This window comes from Bombina bombina, chromosome 5 (genome assembly GCF_027579735.1).
Source record: "Bombina bombina isolate aBomBom1 chromosome 5, aBomBom1.pri, whole genome shotgun sequence".
NCBI classification, from domain to species: domain Eukaryota; kingdom Metazoa; phylum Chordata; class Amphibia; order Anura; family Bombinatoridae; genus Bombina; species Bombina bombina.
The window spans coordinates 255,894,990-255,913,945 of record NC_069503.1 but is presented as its reverse complement, the minus strand read 5'-3'; the positions used below and the strand labels follow the sequence as shown (position 1 = coordinate 255,913,945).

At 40.2% G+C, this 18,956-nt stretch overlaps 1 protein-coding gene across 1 annotated transcript in view; it reads right to left on the bottom strand.

Moving 5' to 3' along the window:
- DNAJC1 (DnaJ heat shock protein family (Hsp40) member C1) overlaps positions 1 to 18,956 on the bottom strand; it is an 823,579-nt gene that overhangs the window by 529,700 nt on the left and 274,923 nt on the right. Inside the window, exon 6 of the mRNA XM_053713958.1 lies at positions 9,138 to 9,231. Coding sequence (XP_053569933.1) covers positions 9,138 to 9,231 — 94 coding nt within the window. The remainder of the gene's footprint in view (positions 1 to 9,137; positions 9,232 to 18,956) is intronic.

The window sequence follows — 18,956 nt, the reverse complement described above, 5'->3', positions numbered from 1 at the left end:
TGAACCGCAGAGATTAGACAGGAGCTGGATTCCGCCCAAACCAGAATTCGAGATACTTCTTTCATAGCCAGAGGACTGTGAGTCCCTCCTTGATGATTGATGTATGCCACAGTTGTGACATTGTCTGTCTGAAAACAAATGAACGACTCTCTCTTCAGAAGAGGCCAAGACTGAAGAGCTCTGAAAATTGCACTGAGTTCCAAAATATTGATCGGTAATCTCACCTCCTGAGATTCCCAAACCCCTTGTGCCGTCAGAGACCCCCACACAGCTCCCCAACCTGTAAGACTTGCATCTGTTGAGATTATAGTCCAGGTCGGAAGAACAAAAGAAGCCCCCTGAATTAAACGATGGTGATCTGTCCACCACGTCAGAGAATGTTGTACAATCGGTTTTTAAAGATATTAATTGAGATATCTTTGTGTAATCCCTGCACCATTGGTTCAGCATACAGAGCTGAAGAGGTTGCATGTGAAAACGAGCAAAGGGGATCGCGTCCGATGCAGCAGTCATAAGACCTAGAATTTCCATGCATAAGGCTACCGAAGGGAATGATTGTGACTGAAGGTTTCGACAAGCTGAAATCAATTTTAGACGTCTCTTGTCTGTCAAAGACAGAGTCATGGACACTGAATCTATCTGGAAACCCAAAAAGGTTACCCTTGTCTGAGGAATCAATTAACTTTTTAGTGAATTGATCCTCCAACCATGATCTTGAAAAAACAACACAAGTGGATTCGTATGAGATTCTGCTAAATGTGAAGACTGAGCAAGTACCAAGATATCGTCCAAATAAGGAAATACCACAATACCCTGTTCTCTGATTACAGACAGAAGGGCACCGAGAACCTTTGTAAAAATTCTTGGAGCTGTAGCTAGGCCAAACGGCAGAGCCACAAACTGGTAATGCTTGCCCAGGAAAGAGAATCTCAGGAACTGATAGTGAGCTGGATGAATCGGAATATGCAGATATGCATCCTGTAAATCTATAGTAGACATATAATGCCCTTGCTGAACAAAAGGCAAGATAATCCTTACAGTTACCATTTTGAATGTTGGTATCCTTACATAACGATTCAATATTTTTAGATCCAGAACTGGTCTGAAGGAATTTTCCTTCTTTGGTACAATGAAGAGATTTGAATAAAACCCCCAGTCCCTGTTCCATAACTGGAACTGGCAAGATAACTCCAGTCAACTCTAGATCTGAAACACATTTCAGAAATGCTTGAGCCTTCGCTGGGTTTACTGGGACACACCTTCATGTGGACTTAGGAGCTGGCTTTGATTTTCTAAAAGGCTTGGATTTATTCCAGACTGGAGATGGTTTCCAAACTGATACCGCTCCTGAGGATGAAGGATCAGGTTTTTGTTCCTTGTTGTGACAAAAGGAATGAAAACGATCATTACCCTGGAAAGAAAGGGAAAGCAGAGTAGACTTAGAAGACATAACAGCATTCCAAGTAGCCATAAAGCTCTTCTAGCTAAAATAGCTAGAGACATATATCAACTCTAATGATATCAAAGATGGCATTACAAATAAAATTATTAGCATGTTGAAGAATAAAAATGCTATGAGAATTATGATCTGTTACTTGTTGCGCTAAAGCTTCTAACCAAAAGATGAAGCTGCAGCAACATCCGCTAAAGATATAGCAGGTCTAAGAAGATTACCTGAACACAAGTAAACTTTTCTTAGAAAGGATTCAATTTTCCTATCTAAAGGATCCTTAAGGAAGTACCATCTGCCGTAGGAATAGTACGCTTAACAAGAGTAGAGACAGCCCCATCAACTTTAGGGATTTTGTCCCAAAACTCTAATCTGTCAGATGACACAGGATATAATTGCTTAAAACGTTTAGAAGGAGTAAATGAATTACCCAAATTATTCCATTCCCTGGAAATTACTTCAGAAATAGCAATAGGGACAGGAAAAAACTTCTGGAATAACTACAGGAGATTTAAAAACCTTATCTAAACGTTTAGATTTAGTAACAAGAGGACCAGAATCCTCAATTTCTAATGCAATTAGGACTTCTTTAAGTAAAGAACGAATAAATTTCATTTTAAATAAATATGAAGATTTATCAGCATCAACCTCTGAGACAGAATCCTCTGAACCAGAAGAACCATTATCAGAATCAGAATGATGATGTTCATTTAAAAATTCATCTAAAAAATGAGAAGTTTTAAAAGACTTTTTACATTTACTAGAAGGAGGAATTACAGACATAGCCTTCTTAATGGATTTTAAAAACAAAATCTCTTATGTTATCAGGAACACTCTGAGTATTAGATGTTGACAGAACAGCAACAGGTAATGTAACAGTACTTAAAGGAAATATTATCTGCATAAACAGTTTGTCATGACAAAACAGTACAAACAACAGCTGGAGGAACAGATACCATAAGTTTACAGTAGATACACTTAGCTTTGGTAGCTCCAGCCCCAGGCAGGGATATTCCAGAAGTATCTTCTGACTCAGCTTCAACGTGGGACATCTTGCAATATGTAATAGAAAAAACAACATATAAAGCAAAATTGATCAAATTCCTTAAATGACAGTTTCAGGAATGGGAAAAAAATGCCAGAGAATAAGCTTCGAGCAACCAGAAGCAAAAAATCAATGAGACTTAAATAATGTGGAGACAAAAGTGACGCCCATATTTTTTCGCGCCAAAAAAGACGCCCACATTATTTGGCGCCTAAATGCTTTTGGCGCCAAAAATGACGCCACATCCGGAACGCCGACACTTTTGGCGCAAAAGAACGTCAAAAATGACGCAACTTCCGGCGACACGTATGACGCCGGAAACAGAAAATAATTTTTGCGCCAAAAAAGTCCGCGCCAAGAATGACGCAATAAAATGAAGCATTTTCAGCCCCCGCGAGCCTAACAGCCCACAGGGAAAGTCAAATTTTTAAGGTAAGAAAAAAAAATGAATTATTCATATGCATTATCCCAAATATGAAACTGACTGTCTGAAATAAGGAATTTTGAACATCCTGAGTCAAGGCAAATAAATGTTTGAATACATATATTTAGAACTTTATATAAAAAGTGCCCAACCATAGCTTAGAGTGTCACAGAAAATAAGACTTACTTACCCCAGGACACTCATCTACATGTAGTAGAAAGCCAAACCAGTACTGAAACGAGAATCAGTAGAGGAAATGGTATATATAAGAGTATATCGTCGATCTGAAAAGGGAGGCAAGAGATGAATCTCTACGACCGATAACAGAGAACCTATGAAATAGACCCCGTAGAAGGAGATCACTGCATTCAAATAGGCAATACTCTCCTCACATCCCTCTGACATTCACTGCACGCTGAGAGGAAAACCGGGCTCCAACCTGCTGCGGAGCGCATATCAACGTAGAATCTAGCACAAACTTACTTCACCACCTCCATAGGAGGCAAAGTTTGTAAAACTGATTTGTTGGTGTGGTGAGGGGTGTATTTATAGGCATTTTGAGGTTTGGGAAACTTTGCCCCTCCTGGTAGGAATGTATATCCCATACGTCACTAGCTCATGGACTCTTGCTAATTACATGAAAGAAATGCATTTCCCAGATATGAAACTGACAGTCTGCAAAAAGAAATATACTAAAAACTTGAATCATGGCAAATATAAGTACAATACATATATTTAGAACTTTATATAAACACATAAAGTGCCAAACCATAGCTGAGAGTGTCTTAAGTAATGAAAAACATACTTACCAAAAGACACCCATCCACATATAGCAGATAACCGTTTCAGTACTGGTTTGGCTATCAGTAGAGGTAATGGAATATGAGAATTTATAATCGATCTGAAAAGGGAGGTAGGAGATGAATCTCTACGACTGATAACAGAGAACCTATGAAATAGATCTCCCGTGAGCAAAACTATTGCATTCAATAGGTGATACTCCCTTCACATCCCTCTGACATTCACTGTACTCTGAGTAGAAATCTTAGCACAAACGTACTTCACCACCTCCATAGGAGGCAATGTTTGTAAAACTGAATTGTGGGTGTGGTGAGGGGTGTATTTATAGGCATTTTGAGGTTTGGGAAACTGTGCCCCTCCTGGTAGGATTGTATATCCCATACGTCACTAGCTCATGGACTCTTGCCAATTACATGAAAGAAAGAGCTGTTAATTTTAGGACAATGCCCTACAAAGGGCCCTTTTAAGGGCCCACAAAAAGGCCCTTTTAAGGGCCCTTGGTAGTTTATTTTAGATTATTCTTTTTTATTTTGGGGTGGTCTTTTTTTTATTTTTTTAAATGGGTATTAGAATAGGAATCATTTTTATTATTTTGGATAATTTCATTTGTTATTTTTTTTAATGGTAGGTTTTTTATTTTTTGCAATTTTAGTGTTCTTTATTTTTTGTAATGGTCGGCTTTTTATTTTTGTAATGTTAGTTTTTAGTGTAAGGCAGCTTAGGTTCTATTTCACAGGTAAGTTTGTATTTATTTTAACTAGATAGTTAGTAAATAGTTAACTATTTACTAACTTGTCTACCTAGTTAAAATAAATACAAACTTACCTGTGAAATAAAAATAAAACCTAAGCTAGCTACAAAATAACTATTAGTTATAATGTAGCTAGCTCGGGTTTTATTTTACAGGTAAGTATGTATTTAGTTTTAAATAAGTATTATTTAGTTAATAATTCTAACTTTAATTTAGCTCTATTTTAATTATGTTAAAGTTAGGGGGTGTTAGGTTTAAGAGTTAATAGTTTAATTTAGGTTGTTGCAATGTGGGGGGTTGGCAGTTTAGGGGTTAATAGCTTTATTTAGTTGTGGCGATGTCGGGGAGAGGCGGAATAGGGGTTAATAGATTTATTATAGTGTGGGCGATGTTGGGGTGTAGGGGAATAAGGGTTAATAATGTTAGTATAGTGGTTGCGATATCAGGAGTGGCAGATTAGGGGTTAATAGATTTATTTAGGTGGCGGCGATATCGGGAGCGGCAGATTAGGGGTTAATAGATTTATTTAGTTGGCAGCGATATCGGGAGCAGCAGATTATGGGTTAATAACATTATGTAGGTGTTGGCGATGTTGAGGGCGGCAGATTAGTGGTGTTTAGACATAGGTTTATGTTAGGGTGTAAGGTTTAAACATAACTTTTTTCCCCATAGACATCAATGGGGTTGCCTTACGGAGCTTTTCTTTCCGCGCTTCAGGTTCTGACACCTTCTCCCCATTGATGTCTATGGGGAAAGTGTGCACGAGCACGTTAAAACAGCGCTTGAATTGTGTGCGGTATCGAGCTTAAAAACACCATATCGCACGCAGATGCCAGCTGTTTCAAAACTTGTAATAACTGCGCTATAGAGGGTTAAATAACGCAACTTTTGTTGCGTTCGTTAATTTCCCTATAGTGTACATAACTCGTAATCTAGCCGATTGTGAAGACATGAGTGATTCAGAGTTTAACCTACTCCATGTTGGTGGTAAAACATAACAGAGGAATTCTGGGAGATGGGGTGGGAAAAACAGAATTTATGCTTACCTGATAAATTACTTTCTCTTACGGTGTATCCAGTCCACGGATTCATCCTTACTTGTGGGATATTCTCATTCCCTACAGTCATTCGACCGACGGTTAGGAGAAAAAGGAGAAACCATAGGGTGCAGTGGTTACTATAGTTTTAAACAAAAAAAAATGTTTTACCCTGACTTAAATGCCAGTGCGGGCCGTGGACTGGATACACCGTAAGAGAAAGTAATTTATCAGGTAAGAATAAATTCTGTTTTCTCTTACAAGGTGTATCCAGTCCACGGATTCATCCTTACTTGTGGGATACCAATACCAAAGCTTTAGGACACGGATGAAGGGAGGGAACAAGTCAGGTCGCCTAAACGGAAGGCACCACTGCTTGCAAAACCTCTCTCCCAAAAATAGCCTCCGAAGAAGCAAAAGTATCGAATTTGTAAAATTTGGCAAAAGTATGCAGTGAAGACCACGTTGCTGTCTTACAAATCTGTTCAACAGAAGCCTCATTCTTGAAAGCCCATGTAGAAGCCACAGCTCTGGTGGAATGAGCTGTAATTCGTTCAGTAGGCTGCTGTCCAGCAGTCTCATAAGCCAATCAGATGATGCTTTTCAGCCAGAAGGAGAGAGAGGTAGCAGTCGCTTTCTGACCTCTCCTCTTACCAGAATAGACAACAAACAAGGATGATGTTTGTCTGAAATCTTTAGTTGCTTTTAAATAGAATTTTAAAGAACGAACCACATCAAGATTGTGTAATAGTCGTACCTTCTTAGAAACTGGATTAGGACACAGAGAAGGAACAATGATTTCCTGGTTAATATTCTTATTAGAAACAACTTTTGGAAGAAAACCAGGTTTGGTACGCAAAACAACCTTATCTGCATGGAACACCAGATAGGGTGAATTAAACTGCAAAGCAGACAATTCTGAAACTCTTCGAGCAGAAGAAATAGCTACCAAAAACAAAACCTTCCAAGATAATAACTTAATATCTATGGAATGTAAAGGTTCAAACGGAACCCCTTGAAGAACTGAAAGAACTAAATTAAGACTCCATGGAGGAGCCACAGGTTTATAGACAGGCTTAATTCTGACTAAAGCCTGTGCTAACGCTTGAACGTCAGGTACTGCTGCCAGATGCTTGTGTAACAGGATAGACAGAGCAGATATCTGTCCCTTTAAGGAACTAGCAGATAAACCTTTCTCCAATCCTTCTTGGAGAAAAGACAATATCCTGGGAATCCTAATCTTACTCCACGAGTAACCCTTGGATTTACACCAACAAAGATATTTCCGCCATATCTTATGGTAAATCTTCCTGGTGACAGGCTTTCTAGCCTGGATCATAGTATCTATAACCGATTCAGAGAACCCACGCTTAGATAGAATTAAGCGTTCAATCTCCAAGCAGTCAGTTGCAGAGAAACTAGATTTGGATGCTTGAATGGACCTTGAATTAGAAGATCCTGCCTCGATGGCAGTGTCCAAGGTGGAACAGATGACATGTCCACTAGGTCTGCATACCAAGTCCTGCGTGGCCACGCAGGCGCTATCAGAATTACCGAAGCCTTCTCCTGTTTGATTCTGGCTACCAGCCGAGGGAGAAGGGGAAACGGTGGAAAGACATAAGCCAGATTGAAGGACCAAGGCGCTACTAGAGCATCTATCAGTGCCGCCTTGGGGTCCCTGGATCTGGATCCGTAAAGAGGAAGTTTGGTGTTCTGACGGGACGCCATCAGATCCAATTCTGGAATGCCCCATAGCTGGGTCAGCTGAGCAAAAACCTCCGGGTGGAGTTCCCACTCCCCCGGGTGAAAAGTCTGGCGACTTAGAAAATCCGCCTCCCAGTTGTCTACTCCTGGGATGTGAATGGCAGATAGGTGGCAGGAGTGATCCTCCGCCCATTTGATGATCTTGGTTACTTCCTTCATCGCTAGGGAGCTCTTTGTTCGTCCCTGATGATTGATGTACGCTACAGTCGTGATGTTGTCCGACTGAAATCTGATGAATTTGGCCGCCGCTAATTGAGGCCATGCTTGGAGCGTGTTGAATATCGCTCTCAGTTCCAAAATGTTTATCGGGAGAAGAGACTCTTCCCGAGACCATAGGCCCTGAGCTTTATGGGAGCCCCAGACCGTGCCCCAGCCTAACAGACTTGCGTCGGTCGTTACAATGATCCACTCCGGTCTGCGGAAGCACATTCCCTGAGACAGGTGATCCTGAGACAACCACCAGAGAAGAGAATCTCTGGTTTTCTGGTCCAGTTGGATTTGAGGAGACAAATCTGCATAATCCCCATTCCACTGTTTGAGCATGCACAATTGCAGTGGTCTGAGATGTATTCGGGCAAAAAGGACCACGTCCATTGCCGCAACCATTAATCCGATTACCTCCATGCACTGAGCTACAGAAGGCCGAGGAATGGAATGAAGAACTCGGCAAGTAGCTAAAAGCTTTAACTTCCTGACCTCCGTCAGAAATATTTTTATTTCTACCGAGTCTATTAGTGTTCCCAGGAAGGGAACCCTTGTGAGCGGGGACAGAGAACTTTTTTCTACGTTCACCTTCCACCCGTGAGACCTTAGAAAGGCCAGAACAATGTCCGTATGAGCCTTGGCTCTGTGAAAAGACGACGCCTGTATTAAGATGTCGTCTAGGTAAGGTGCTACTGCAATGCCCCGCGGCCTTAGTACCGCTAGGAGGGACCCTAGCACGTTTGTAAAAATTCTGGGAGCAGTGGCCAACCCGAAAGGAAGGGCCACAAACTGGTAATGCTTGTCCAGAAAGGCGAACCTTAGGAACTGATGGTGATCTTTGTGGATAGGAATATGTAGGTACGCATCCTTTAGATCCACGGTAGTCATATATTGACCTTCCTGGATCATTGGCAAAATTGTCCGAATGTATTAAAAACTTGTAAAAAGATCAGATTTTTGTTATAAAATAATCGATTGCCCCTTAACAGTGTCCACCAGTGTTTTGAGCCCTTTTATATAAGCCTTCCTTCTATACTAAGTCTCAGAATATGGCTTACCTTTCCCACATGGGGATTCTTGTCAGTCTTCTAGCATTACTAAGTCTTGACTAGAATAAAATGACTGAAACATACCTTATAGCAGTTAAGCCTGCAAACTGTTCCCCCCAACTGAAGTTTTCTGGTACTCCCCAGTCCTGTGTGGGAACAGCAATGGATTTTAGTTACAACATGCTAAAATCGTTTTCCTCTCAGCAGAAATCTTCATCACTTTCTGCCACAGTAAATAGTACAAACCGGCACTATTTTAAAAATAACAAACTCTTGATTGAAGAAATAAAAAACTACAAATCTAACACCACATTCACTTTACCCTCCCGTGGAGATGCTACTTGTTAGAGCGGCAAAGAGAATGACTGGGGGAGTGGAGCCTGAGGGGGAGCTATATGGACAGCTCTGCTGTGTGCTCTCTTTGCCACTTCCTGTAGGGAATGAGAATATCCCACAAGTAAGGATGAATCCGTGGACTGGATACACCTTGTAAGAGAAATACAAGTTCATGTATTTTGTTAAACAACACATTTAAACATAAAAAAATGAAAAACTGGTAGTTTGTGTACTGCCACCTGTGGACAAAATCAAATTACTTAACACAGTACTTGCCTGAATTAGTTGAGGCAATGATTTTACAGTAAGGTAAAACCAGATTCCAAGCTTGAAAGGCAGCAGATCCCGCCACTGTGGTTTTTCAAGTACTCTGCAAAAAAAATAAAAAATAAAATAAAATACAAAAGTAAAAATACAAAACACTAAAGTACACACTTCTGAACATCTGCAACATTGTATGTAATTGCTATTCCACTTTTAGCACTGTTACAATACATTTATTCAGGATTGGACAAATTACAGAAGCTAGGCAGCCATTTCACCTATGATTCTAGTTCTAGCTTTAAATGGTCTTTATTCTTCTACAATTAAAATTACACATAATTATTCATTAACCCTAAAATATTATATGGCTGGCTGATCTATAATTTCAGGACTCCTAGGAACATGCATAAAAGGGACATGAAACCAAAACTTTTTCTTTTATGATTCAGATAGAAAATATAATTTTAAACAACTTTCCAATTTGCTTTGTTCTCTTGGTATCCTTTGTTAAATGAGCAACAATGTACTATTGAAAGCAAGCTGAATGCATTGGGTGAGTCAATAACATGAGGCATATATGTACAGCCACCAATCAGCAGCTCATACTCTCTAGTGATACATAAGTTAAAGGGACACTGAATCCAAATATTTTCTTTCATGATTCAGATAGAGCATGCAATTTTAAGCAACTTTCTAATTTACTACTATTATCAATTTCTCTTTGTTCTCTTGCTATCTTTATTTGAAAAACATAATTTATGTAAGAACTTACCTGATAAATTCATTTCTTTCATATTAGCAAGAGTCCATGAGCTAGTGACGTATGGGATATACATTCCTACCAGGAGGGGCAAAGTTTCCCAAACCTCAAAATGCCTATAAATACACCCCTCACCACACCCACAAATCAGTTTAACGAATAGCCAAGAAGTGGGGTGATAAAAAAGTGCGAAAGCATATAAAATAAGGAATTGGAATAATTGTGCTTTATACAAAATCATAACCACCACAAAAAAGGGCGGGCCTCATGGACTCTTGCTAATATGAAAGAAATGAATTTATCAGGTAAGTTCTTACATAAATTATGTTTTCTTTCATGTAATTAGCAAGAGTCCATGAGCTAGTGACGTATGGGATAATGACTACCCAAGATGTGGATCTTTCCACACAAGAGTCACTAGAGAGGGAGGGATAAAATAAAGACAGCCAATTCCTGCTGAAAAAAATCCACACCCAAAATAAAGTTTAACGAAAAACATAAGCAGAAGATTCAAACTGAAACCGCTGCCTGAAGTACTTTTCTACCAAAAACTGCTTCAGAAGAAGAAAAAACATCAAAATGGTAGAATTTAGTAAAAGTATGCAAAGAGGACCAAGTTGCTGCTTTGCAGATCTGGTCAACCGAAGCTTCATTCCTAAACGCCCAGGAAGTAGAAACTGACCTAGTAGAATGAGCTGTAATTCTCTGAGGCGGAGTTTTACCCGACTCAACATAGGCAAGATGAATTAAAGATTTCAACCAAGATGCCAAAGAAATGGCAGAAGCTTTCTGGCCTTTTCTAGAACCGGAAAAGATAACAAATAGACTAGAAGTCTTACGAAAAGATTTCGTAGCTTCAACATAATATTTCAAAGCTCTAACAACATCCAAAGAATGCAACGATTTCTCCTTAGAATTCTTAGGATTAGGACATAATGAAGGAACCACAATTTCTCTACTAATGTTGTTGGAATTCACAACTTTAGGTAAAAATTCAAAAGAAATTCGCAACACCGCCTTATCCTGATGAAAAATCAGAAAAGGAGACTCACAAGAAAGAGCAGATAATTCAGAAACTCTTCTGGCAGAAGAGATGGCCAAAAGGAACAAAACTTTCCAAGAAAGTAATTTAATGTCCAATGAATGCATAGGTTCAAACGGAGGAGCTTGAAGAGCTGCCAGAACCAAATTCAAACTCCAAGGAGGAGAAATTGACTTAATGACAGGTTTTATACGAACCAAAGCTTGTACAAAACAATGAATATCAGGAAGAATAGCAATCTTTCTGTGAAAAAGAACAGAAAGAGCAGAGATTTGTCCTTTCAAAGAACTTGCGGACAAACCCTTATCTAAACCATCCTGAAGGAACTGTAAAATTCTCGGTATTCTAAAAGAATGCCAGGAAAAATGATGAGAAAGACACCAAGAAATATAAGTCTTCCAGACTCTATAATATATCTCTCGAGATACAGATTTACGAGCCTGTAACATAGTATTAATCACAGAGTCAGAGAAACCTCTTTGACCAAGAATCAAGCGTTCAATCTCCATACCTTTAAATTTAAGGATTTCAGATCCTGATGGAAAAAAGGACCTTGTGACAGAAGGTCTGGTCTTAACGGAAGAGTCCACGGTTGGCAAGAGGCCATCCGGACAAGATCCGAATACCAAAACCTGTGAGGCCATGCCGGAGCTACCAGCAGAACAAACTAGCATTCCTTCAGAATCTTGGAGATTACTCTTGGAAGAAGAACTAGAGGCGGAAAGATATAGGCAGGATGATACTTCCAAGGAAGTGATAATGCATCCACTGCCTCCGCCTGAGGATCCCGGGATCTGGACAGATACCTGGGAAGTTTCTTGTTTAGATGGGACGCCATCAGATCTATTTCTGGAAGTTCCCACATTTGAACAATCTGAAGAAATACCTCTGGGTGAAGAGACCATTCGCCCGGATGCAACGTTTGGCGACTGAGATAATCCGCTTCCCAATTGTCTACACCTGGGATATGAACCGCAGAGATTAGACAGGAGCTGGATTCCGCCCAAACCAAAATTCGAGATACTTCTTTCATAGCCAGAGGACTGTGAGTCCCTCCTTGATGATTGATGTATGCCACAGTTGTGACATTGTCTGTCTGAAAACAAATGAACGATTCTCTCTTCAGAAGAGGCCAAAACTGAAGAGCTCTGAAAATTGCACGGAGTTCCAAAATATTGATTGGCAATCTCACCTCCTGAGATTCCCAAACTCCTTGTGCCGTCAGAGATCCCCACACAGCTCCCCAACCTGTGAGACTTGCATCTGTTGAAATTACAGTCCAGGTCAGAAGCACAAAAGAAGCCCCCTGAATTAAACGATGGTGATCTGTCCACCATGTTAGAGAGTGTCGAACAATCGGTTTTAAAGATATTAATTGAGATATCTTCGTGTAATCCTTGCACCATTGCTTCAGCATACAGAGCTGAAGAGGTCGCATGTGAAAACGAGCAAAGGGGATCGCGTCCGATGCAGCAGTCATAAGACCTAGAATTTCCATGCATAAGGCTACCGAAGGGAATGATTGTGACTGAAGGTTTCGACAAGCTGTAATCAACTTTAGACGTCTCTTGTCTGTTAAAGACAGAGTCATGGACACTGAATCCATCTGGAAACCCAGAAAGGTTACCCTTGTCTGAGGAATCAAAGAACTTTTTGGTAAATTGATCCTCCAACCATGATCTTGAAGAAACAACACAAGTCGATTTGTATGAGATTCTGCTAAATGTAAAGACTGAGCAAGTACCAAGATATCGTCCAAATAAGGAAATACCACAATACCCTGTTCTCTGATTACAGACAGCAGGGCACCGAGAACCTTTGTAAAAATTCTTGGAGCTGTAGCTAGGCCAAACGGCAGAGCCACAAACTGGTAATGCTTGTCCAGAAACGAGAATCTCAGGAACTGATAATGATCTGGATGAATCGGAATATGCAGATATGCATCCTGTAAATCTATTGTGGACATATAATTCCCTTGCTGAACAAAAGGTAAGATAGTCCTTACAGTTACCATCTTGAACGTTGGTATCCTTACATAACGATTCAATATTTTTAGATCCAGAACTGGTCTGAAAGAATTCTCCTTCTTTGGTACAATGAAGAGATTTGAATAAAACCCCATCCCCTGTTCCGGAACTGGAACTGGCATAATTACTCCAGTCAACTCTAGATCTGAAACACATTTCAGAAATGCTTGAGCTTTTACTGGGACACGGGAAAGAAAAAATCTCTTTGCAGGAGGTCTCAACTTGAAACCAATTCTGTACCCTTCTGAAACAATGCTCTGAATCCAAAGATTGTGAACAGAATTGATCCAAATCTCCTTGAAAAAAACGTAACCTGCCCCCTACCAGCTGAGCTGGAATGAGGGCCGCACCTTCATGTGGACTTAGAAGCAGGCTTTGCCTTTCTAGCTGGCTTGGATTTATTCCAGACTGGAGATGGTCTCCAAACTGAAACTGCTCCTGAGGATGAAGGATCAGGCTTTTGTTCTTTGTTGAAACGAAAGGAACGAAAACGATTATTAGCCCTGTTTTTACCTTTAGATTTTTTATCCTGTGGTAAAAAAGTTCCTTTCCCACCAGTAACAGTTGAAATAATGGAATCCAACTGAGAACCAAATAATTTGTTACCCTGGAAAGAAATGGAAAGTAAAGTTGATTTAGAAGCCATATCAGCATTCCAAGTTTTAAGCCATAAAGCTCTTCTAGCTAAAATAGCTAGAGACATAAACCTGACATCAACTCTGATAATATCAAAAATGGCATCACAGATAAAATTATTAGCATGTTGAAGAAGAATAATAATATCATGAGAATCACGATGTGTTACTTGTTGCGCTAAAGTTTCCAACCAAAAAGTTGAAGCTGCAGCAACATCAGCCAAAGATATAGCAGGTCTAAGAAGATTACCTGAACACAGATAAGCTTTTCTTAGAAAGGACTCAATTTTCCTATCTAGAGGATCCTTAAACGAAGTACCATCTGACGTAGGAATAGTAGTACGTTTAGCAAGGGTAGAAATAGCCCCATCAACTTTAGGGATCTTGTCCCAAAATTCTAATCTGTCAGACGGCACAGGATATAATTGCTTAAAACGTTTAGAAGGAGTAAATGAATTACCCAAATTATCCCATTCTTTGGAAATTACTGCAGAAATAGCATTAGGAACAGGAAAAACTTCTGGAATAACCACAGGAGCTTTAAATACCTTATCTAAACGTTTAGAATTAGTATCAAGAGGACCAGAATCCTCTATTTCTAAAGCAATTAGTACTTCTTTAAGTAAAGAACGAATAAATTCCATTTTAAATAAATATGAAGATTTATCAGCATCAACCTCTGAGACAGAATCCTCTGAACCAGAGGAATCATCAGAATCAGAATGATGATGTTCAGTTAAAAATTCATCTGTAGGGAGAGAAGTTTTAAAAGATTTTTTACGTTTACTAGAAGGAGAAATAACAGACATAACCTTCTTTATGGATTCAGAAACAAAATCTCTTATATTATCAGGAACATTCTGCACCTTAGATGTTGAAGGAACTGCAACAGGCAATGGTACTTTACTAAAGGAAATATTATCTGCTTTAACAAGTTTGTCATGACAATCAATACAAACAACAGCTGGAGGAATAGCTACCAAAAGTTTACAGCAGATACACTTAGCTTTGGTAGATTCAGCACTTGACAGCGATTTTCCTGTAGTATCTTCTGACTCAGATGCAACGTGAGACATCTTGCAATATGTAAGAGAAAAAACAACATATATATAAAGCAAAATTGATCAAATTCCTTAAATGACAGTTTCAGGAATGGGAAAAAATGCCAAAGAACAAGCTTCTAGCAACCAGAAGCAATAAAAAATGAGACTTAAATAATGTGGAGACAAAAGTGACGCCCATATTTTTTCGCGCCAAATAAGACGCCCACATTATTTGGCGCCTAAATGCTTTTTGGCGCCAAAAATGACGCCACATCCGGAACGCCAAAATTTTTGGCGCAAAATAACGTAAAAAAATGACGCAACTTCCGGCGACACGTATGACGCCGGAAACGGAAATAGAATTTTTGCGCCAAAAAAGTCCGCGCCAAGAATGACGCAATAAAATGAAGCATTTTCAGCCCCCGCGAGCCTAACAGCCCACAGGGAAAAAGTCAAATTTTAAGGTAAGAAAAATGTTAAATTAAAATGCATTATCCCAAATATGAAACTGACTGTCTGAAAATAAGGAAAGTTGAACATTCTGAGTCAAGGCAAATAAATGTTTGAATACATATATTTAGAACTTTATAAACAAAGTGCCCAACCATAGCTAGGAGTGTCACAGAAAATAAGACTTACTTACCCCAGGACACTCATCTACATATAGCAGATAGCCAAACCAGTACTGAAACGAGAATCAGCAGAGGTAATGGTATATATAAGAGTATATCGTCGATCTGAAAAGGGAGGTAAGAGATGAATCTCTACAACCGATAACAGAGAACCTATGAAATAGACCCCTTAGAAGGAGATCACTGCATTCAAATAGGCAATACTCTCCTCACATCCCTCTGACATTCACTGCACGCTGAGAGGAAAACCGGGCTCCAACTTGCTGCGGAGCGCATATCAACGTAGAATCTAGCACAAACTTACTTCACCACCTCCATCGGAGGCAAAGTTTGTAAAACTGAATTGTGGGTGTGGTGAGGGGTGTATTTATAGGCATTTTGAGGTTTGGGAAACTTTGCCCCTCCTGGTAGGAATGTATATCCCATACGTCACTAGCTCATGGACTCTTGCTAATTACATGAAAGAAAAGAAGGCATCTAAGTTATTTGTTTGGTTCCGAACCCTGGAAAGCACTTGTTCATTGGTGGATGAATTTATCCACCAATCAGCAAGAACAACCCAGGTTGTTCGCCAAAAATGGGCCGGCATCTAAACTTACATTTTTGTATTTCAAATAAAGATACCAAGAGAATGAAGAAAAAAATGATAATAGGAGTAAATTAGAAAGTTGCTTAAAATTGGATGCTCTATCTGAATCACGAAAGAAAAAAAATTGGGTTCAGTGTCCCTTTAATATTATATAGCTTATTTGATAAACAAATGCTTTATACATATTTCAATAAGATACTATTTATAGAAAACTATGGGTTCAAAAGTGACCCTATATCTTTCTTTCCCCTAAAATCCCCCTTTTAGACAAAAGTAATATATTAGGGGTCCATGTGAGGCTCCTTTCTGCTATGTGGGGACAATTTCCTACCAGTTTTCTAATAATATTTGTCAGGGATATATACACCATAGTAATATATCATATATAACATTTTATAATATTTCCATGTGTGACCTGTATAATCTAAATATTATCCCTCCTATTGAGGTGCCTTAAAGTGTCTAGAAGTCCAAGAGTGGCTTCAAACTGTGTGGGAGATACATTCTTTATAATTAATAGGAAGAACATATTAGGTGCAATAGGATGGTTTTTTTATGTGTGTAAAACAATGCTTTCTGAAGTACTTAGACTGCATGCTAGCCTTTACAATCTTACTCTGAAATGTTTGTGATGCTTGTAATATCGTATATACAGCATTTTTGCAATGTATGTGTCTAAACACCCCAATAAAAATAATTATTAAAAAAAAATGTATTTGATAACATTTGCAACATAATTGTTAGTCTCCCAAAGACTTTTCATTCCAGTCAGAAAAAAAATATGAAAAAAGTTGGGAATTGTTTTTGGGGACCAGAGTCCTAGGAAACCAAAGTTTCTTGTGAAACAGAGTCATATCTTTTAGGTGTATGAAAGTTGTGAAAATGTGCCTTCATTTGAGGGCTTAGGACAAAATTAAAATATCACGCCTATTTTAGGATAAAGAAAAAAATTGTGATGGTGGTTACTGCAATATCAGTGACAAACAAAATATAAAGGTAAGGAAAGCATATGAAAAAACAAATTATGCTTACCTGATCATTTCATTTCCATCTGTGGGAGGAGAGTCCACTGCTCCATTCATTACTTGTGGGAATTAAGAACCTGGCCACCAGGAGGAGGGAAAGACACCCCAGCCAAAGGCTTAAATACCTCCCCCACTCCCCTCATCCCCCAGTCATTCTGCCGAGGAAAAACGGGAGGGAAAAGAAGGCGGATCCTAAACTGAGGGCACCACAGCCTGCAGAACCTCTCTCCCAAAAGCTGCTTCCGCCAAAGCAAAAACATCAAATTTGTAAAACTTGCTTAAGAACCAAATTTAAGCTCCAAGGAGGAGCAGAATTTCGAAAGACAGGTCTGATCCTAGAAAGAGCGTGAACAAAGGATTGAATATCAGGAAGCTCAGCTAGCTACTTGTGCAACAGTACAGATATGGCCAAAATCTGAAAATCGAGATTTTGGTGTAGAAATGGACCTTGAACCAGCAGGTCTCTGCGACAGGATAACCTCCATGGAGGAGATGATGACATCCCCACCAGATTCGCAAACCACGTCCTCTGCGGTCACGACGGAGCAATTAGAATAGCCAAAGCTTGCTCCAGCTTGATGCGGGACACTACACAAGGTAGAAGTGGTAACGGTGGAAAAATGTAAAGTAGGTTGAACTCCCAGGGCATCGCAAAGGCATCTATCAGCTCTGCCTGGGGATCCCTGGACCGCGACCTGTATCTGGGAAGCTTGAAGTTGAGTCTGGACGCCATGAGGTCTATCTCAGCTAACACCTCGGGATGGAGAGATCATTCCCCCAGATGGAATATTTGTCAGTAGACTTGACTCCTCTCGAGTGGGCACCCCAAACAGCTCCCCATCCTGATAGACTTGCATCCGTGGTCACAATCTCCCAGGATGGTCTCAGGAAGGACGTCCCCTGGGACAGTTGTAATGGACAGATCCACCAAATCAGGGATTCACTTGTTCGGATGTCCAGAGATATCTTTTGGGATAGATCTGAGTGATCCACTGTCTCAACATGCATAATTGAGCCCAATCACCTCCATACACCTGGCCACAGATGTTCTTGAGGAGGTCTGAAGGGCAAGACAGTTGGACGCAATCTTGGAATGTCTCTGATCTGTCAAGTATATCTTCATGGAAATAGAATCTATTATCGTACCCAGAAATTCCACCCTGTTGCTGGGGACCAGAGAACTCTTTCCTTCATTTATCTTCCATCCATGGGATCGAAGAAGAAGAGCTCGATTGATCCTCCACAAGACTGCAGGACAGAGCTTGGACCAGGATATCCAAATAAGGGGCCACTGCAATACCTCTGGCTCTCGCAACCGGCACTCCTAGAACCTTCGTAAAGTCTCTTGGGGTAGTCGCCAGACTAAACGGTAGGGCCACACACTGGTAGTGTTGGTCCAAAAATGTGAATCTTAGGAACTTGAAGTGGTCCTTGTGGATTGGCACATGAAGGTAAGCATCCTTCAAATCTATTGTCGTCATAAACTGTCCCTCCTGAACTAGGGGCAGAATCAATCTGATCGTCTATATTTTGAACGATGGGACTAACAGAAACTTGTTTAGGCACTTTAGGTCCAGAATTGGGTGAAACGTGCCCTCCTTCTTTGGGACCACGAAAAGGTTTGAATAATACCCCAGACCTCTTTCTGCTAGAGGGACTGGGGCGATAACTCAGAGAGAGGAGAGATTCCTCACACAACTTAGGAAGGCGTCTCTCTTCTCTGGTCTTGAAGATAGATTTGACAGGATGAATCTGCCTCTGGGTGGATGAGTCTTGAATCCTATCCTGTAGACCTGGGCTATGACCTCCAGAACCCAAGGGTCCTAAACGTCTCTTATCCAGGCCTCCGCAAAAAGAGATATAGTCTGCCCCTATGCGATCCAGAGACAGATCGGGGGCCGCCCCTTCATGCCGATTTTGTCTCAGCGGGCTTCTTACTCTGCTTGGTCTTTTTTTCCAAGAATGAGCTGGCTTCCAAGATCCCTTGAACTGCTCAGTTTTCGCAGCAGGCTGCTGGAGTTGAGACTTGTCCGAACAAAAGGGACAAAAAGTAGAGCCCTTAGGCTTGTTCTTCTTAT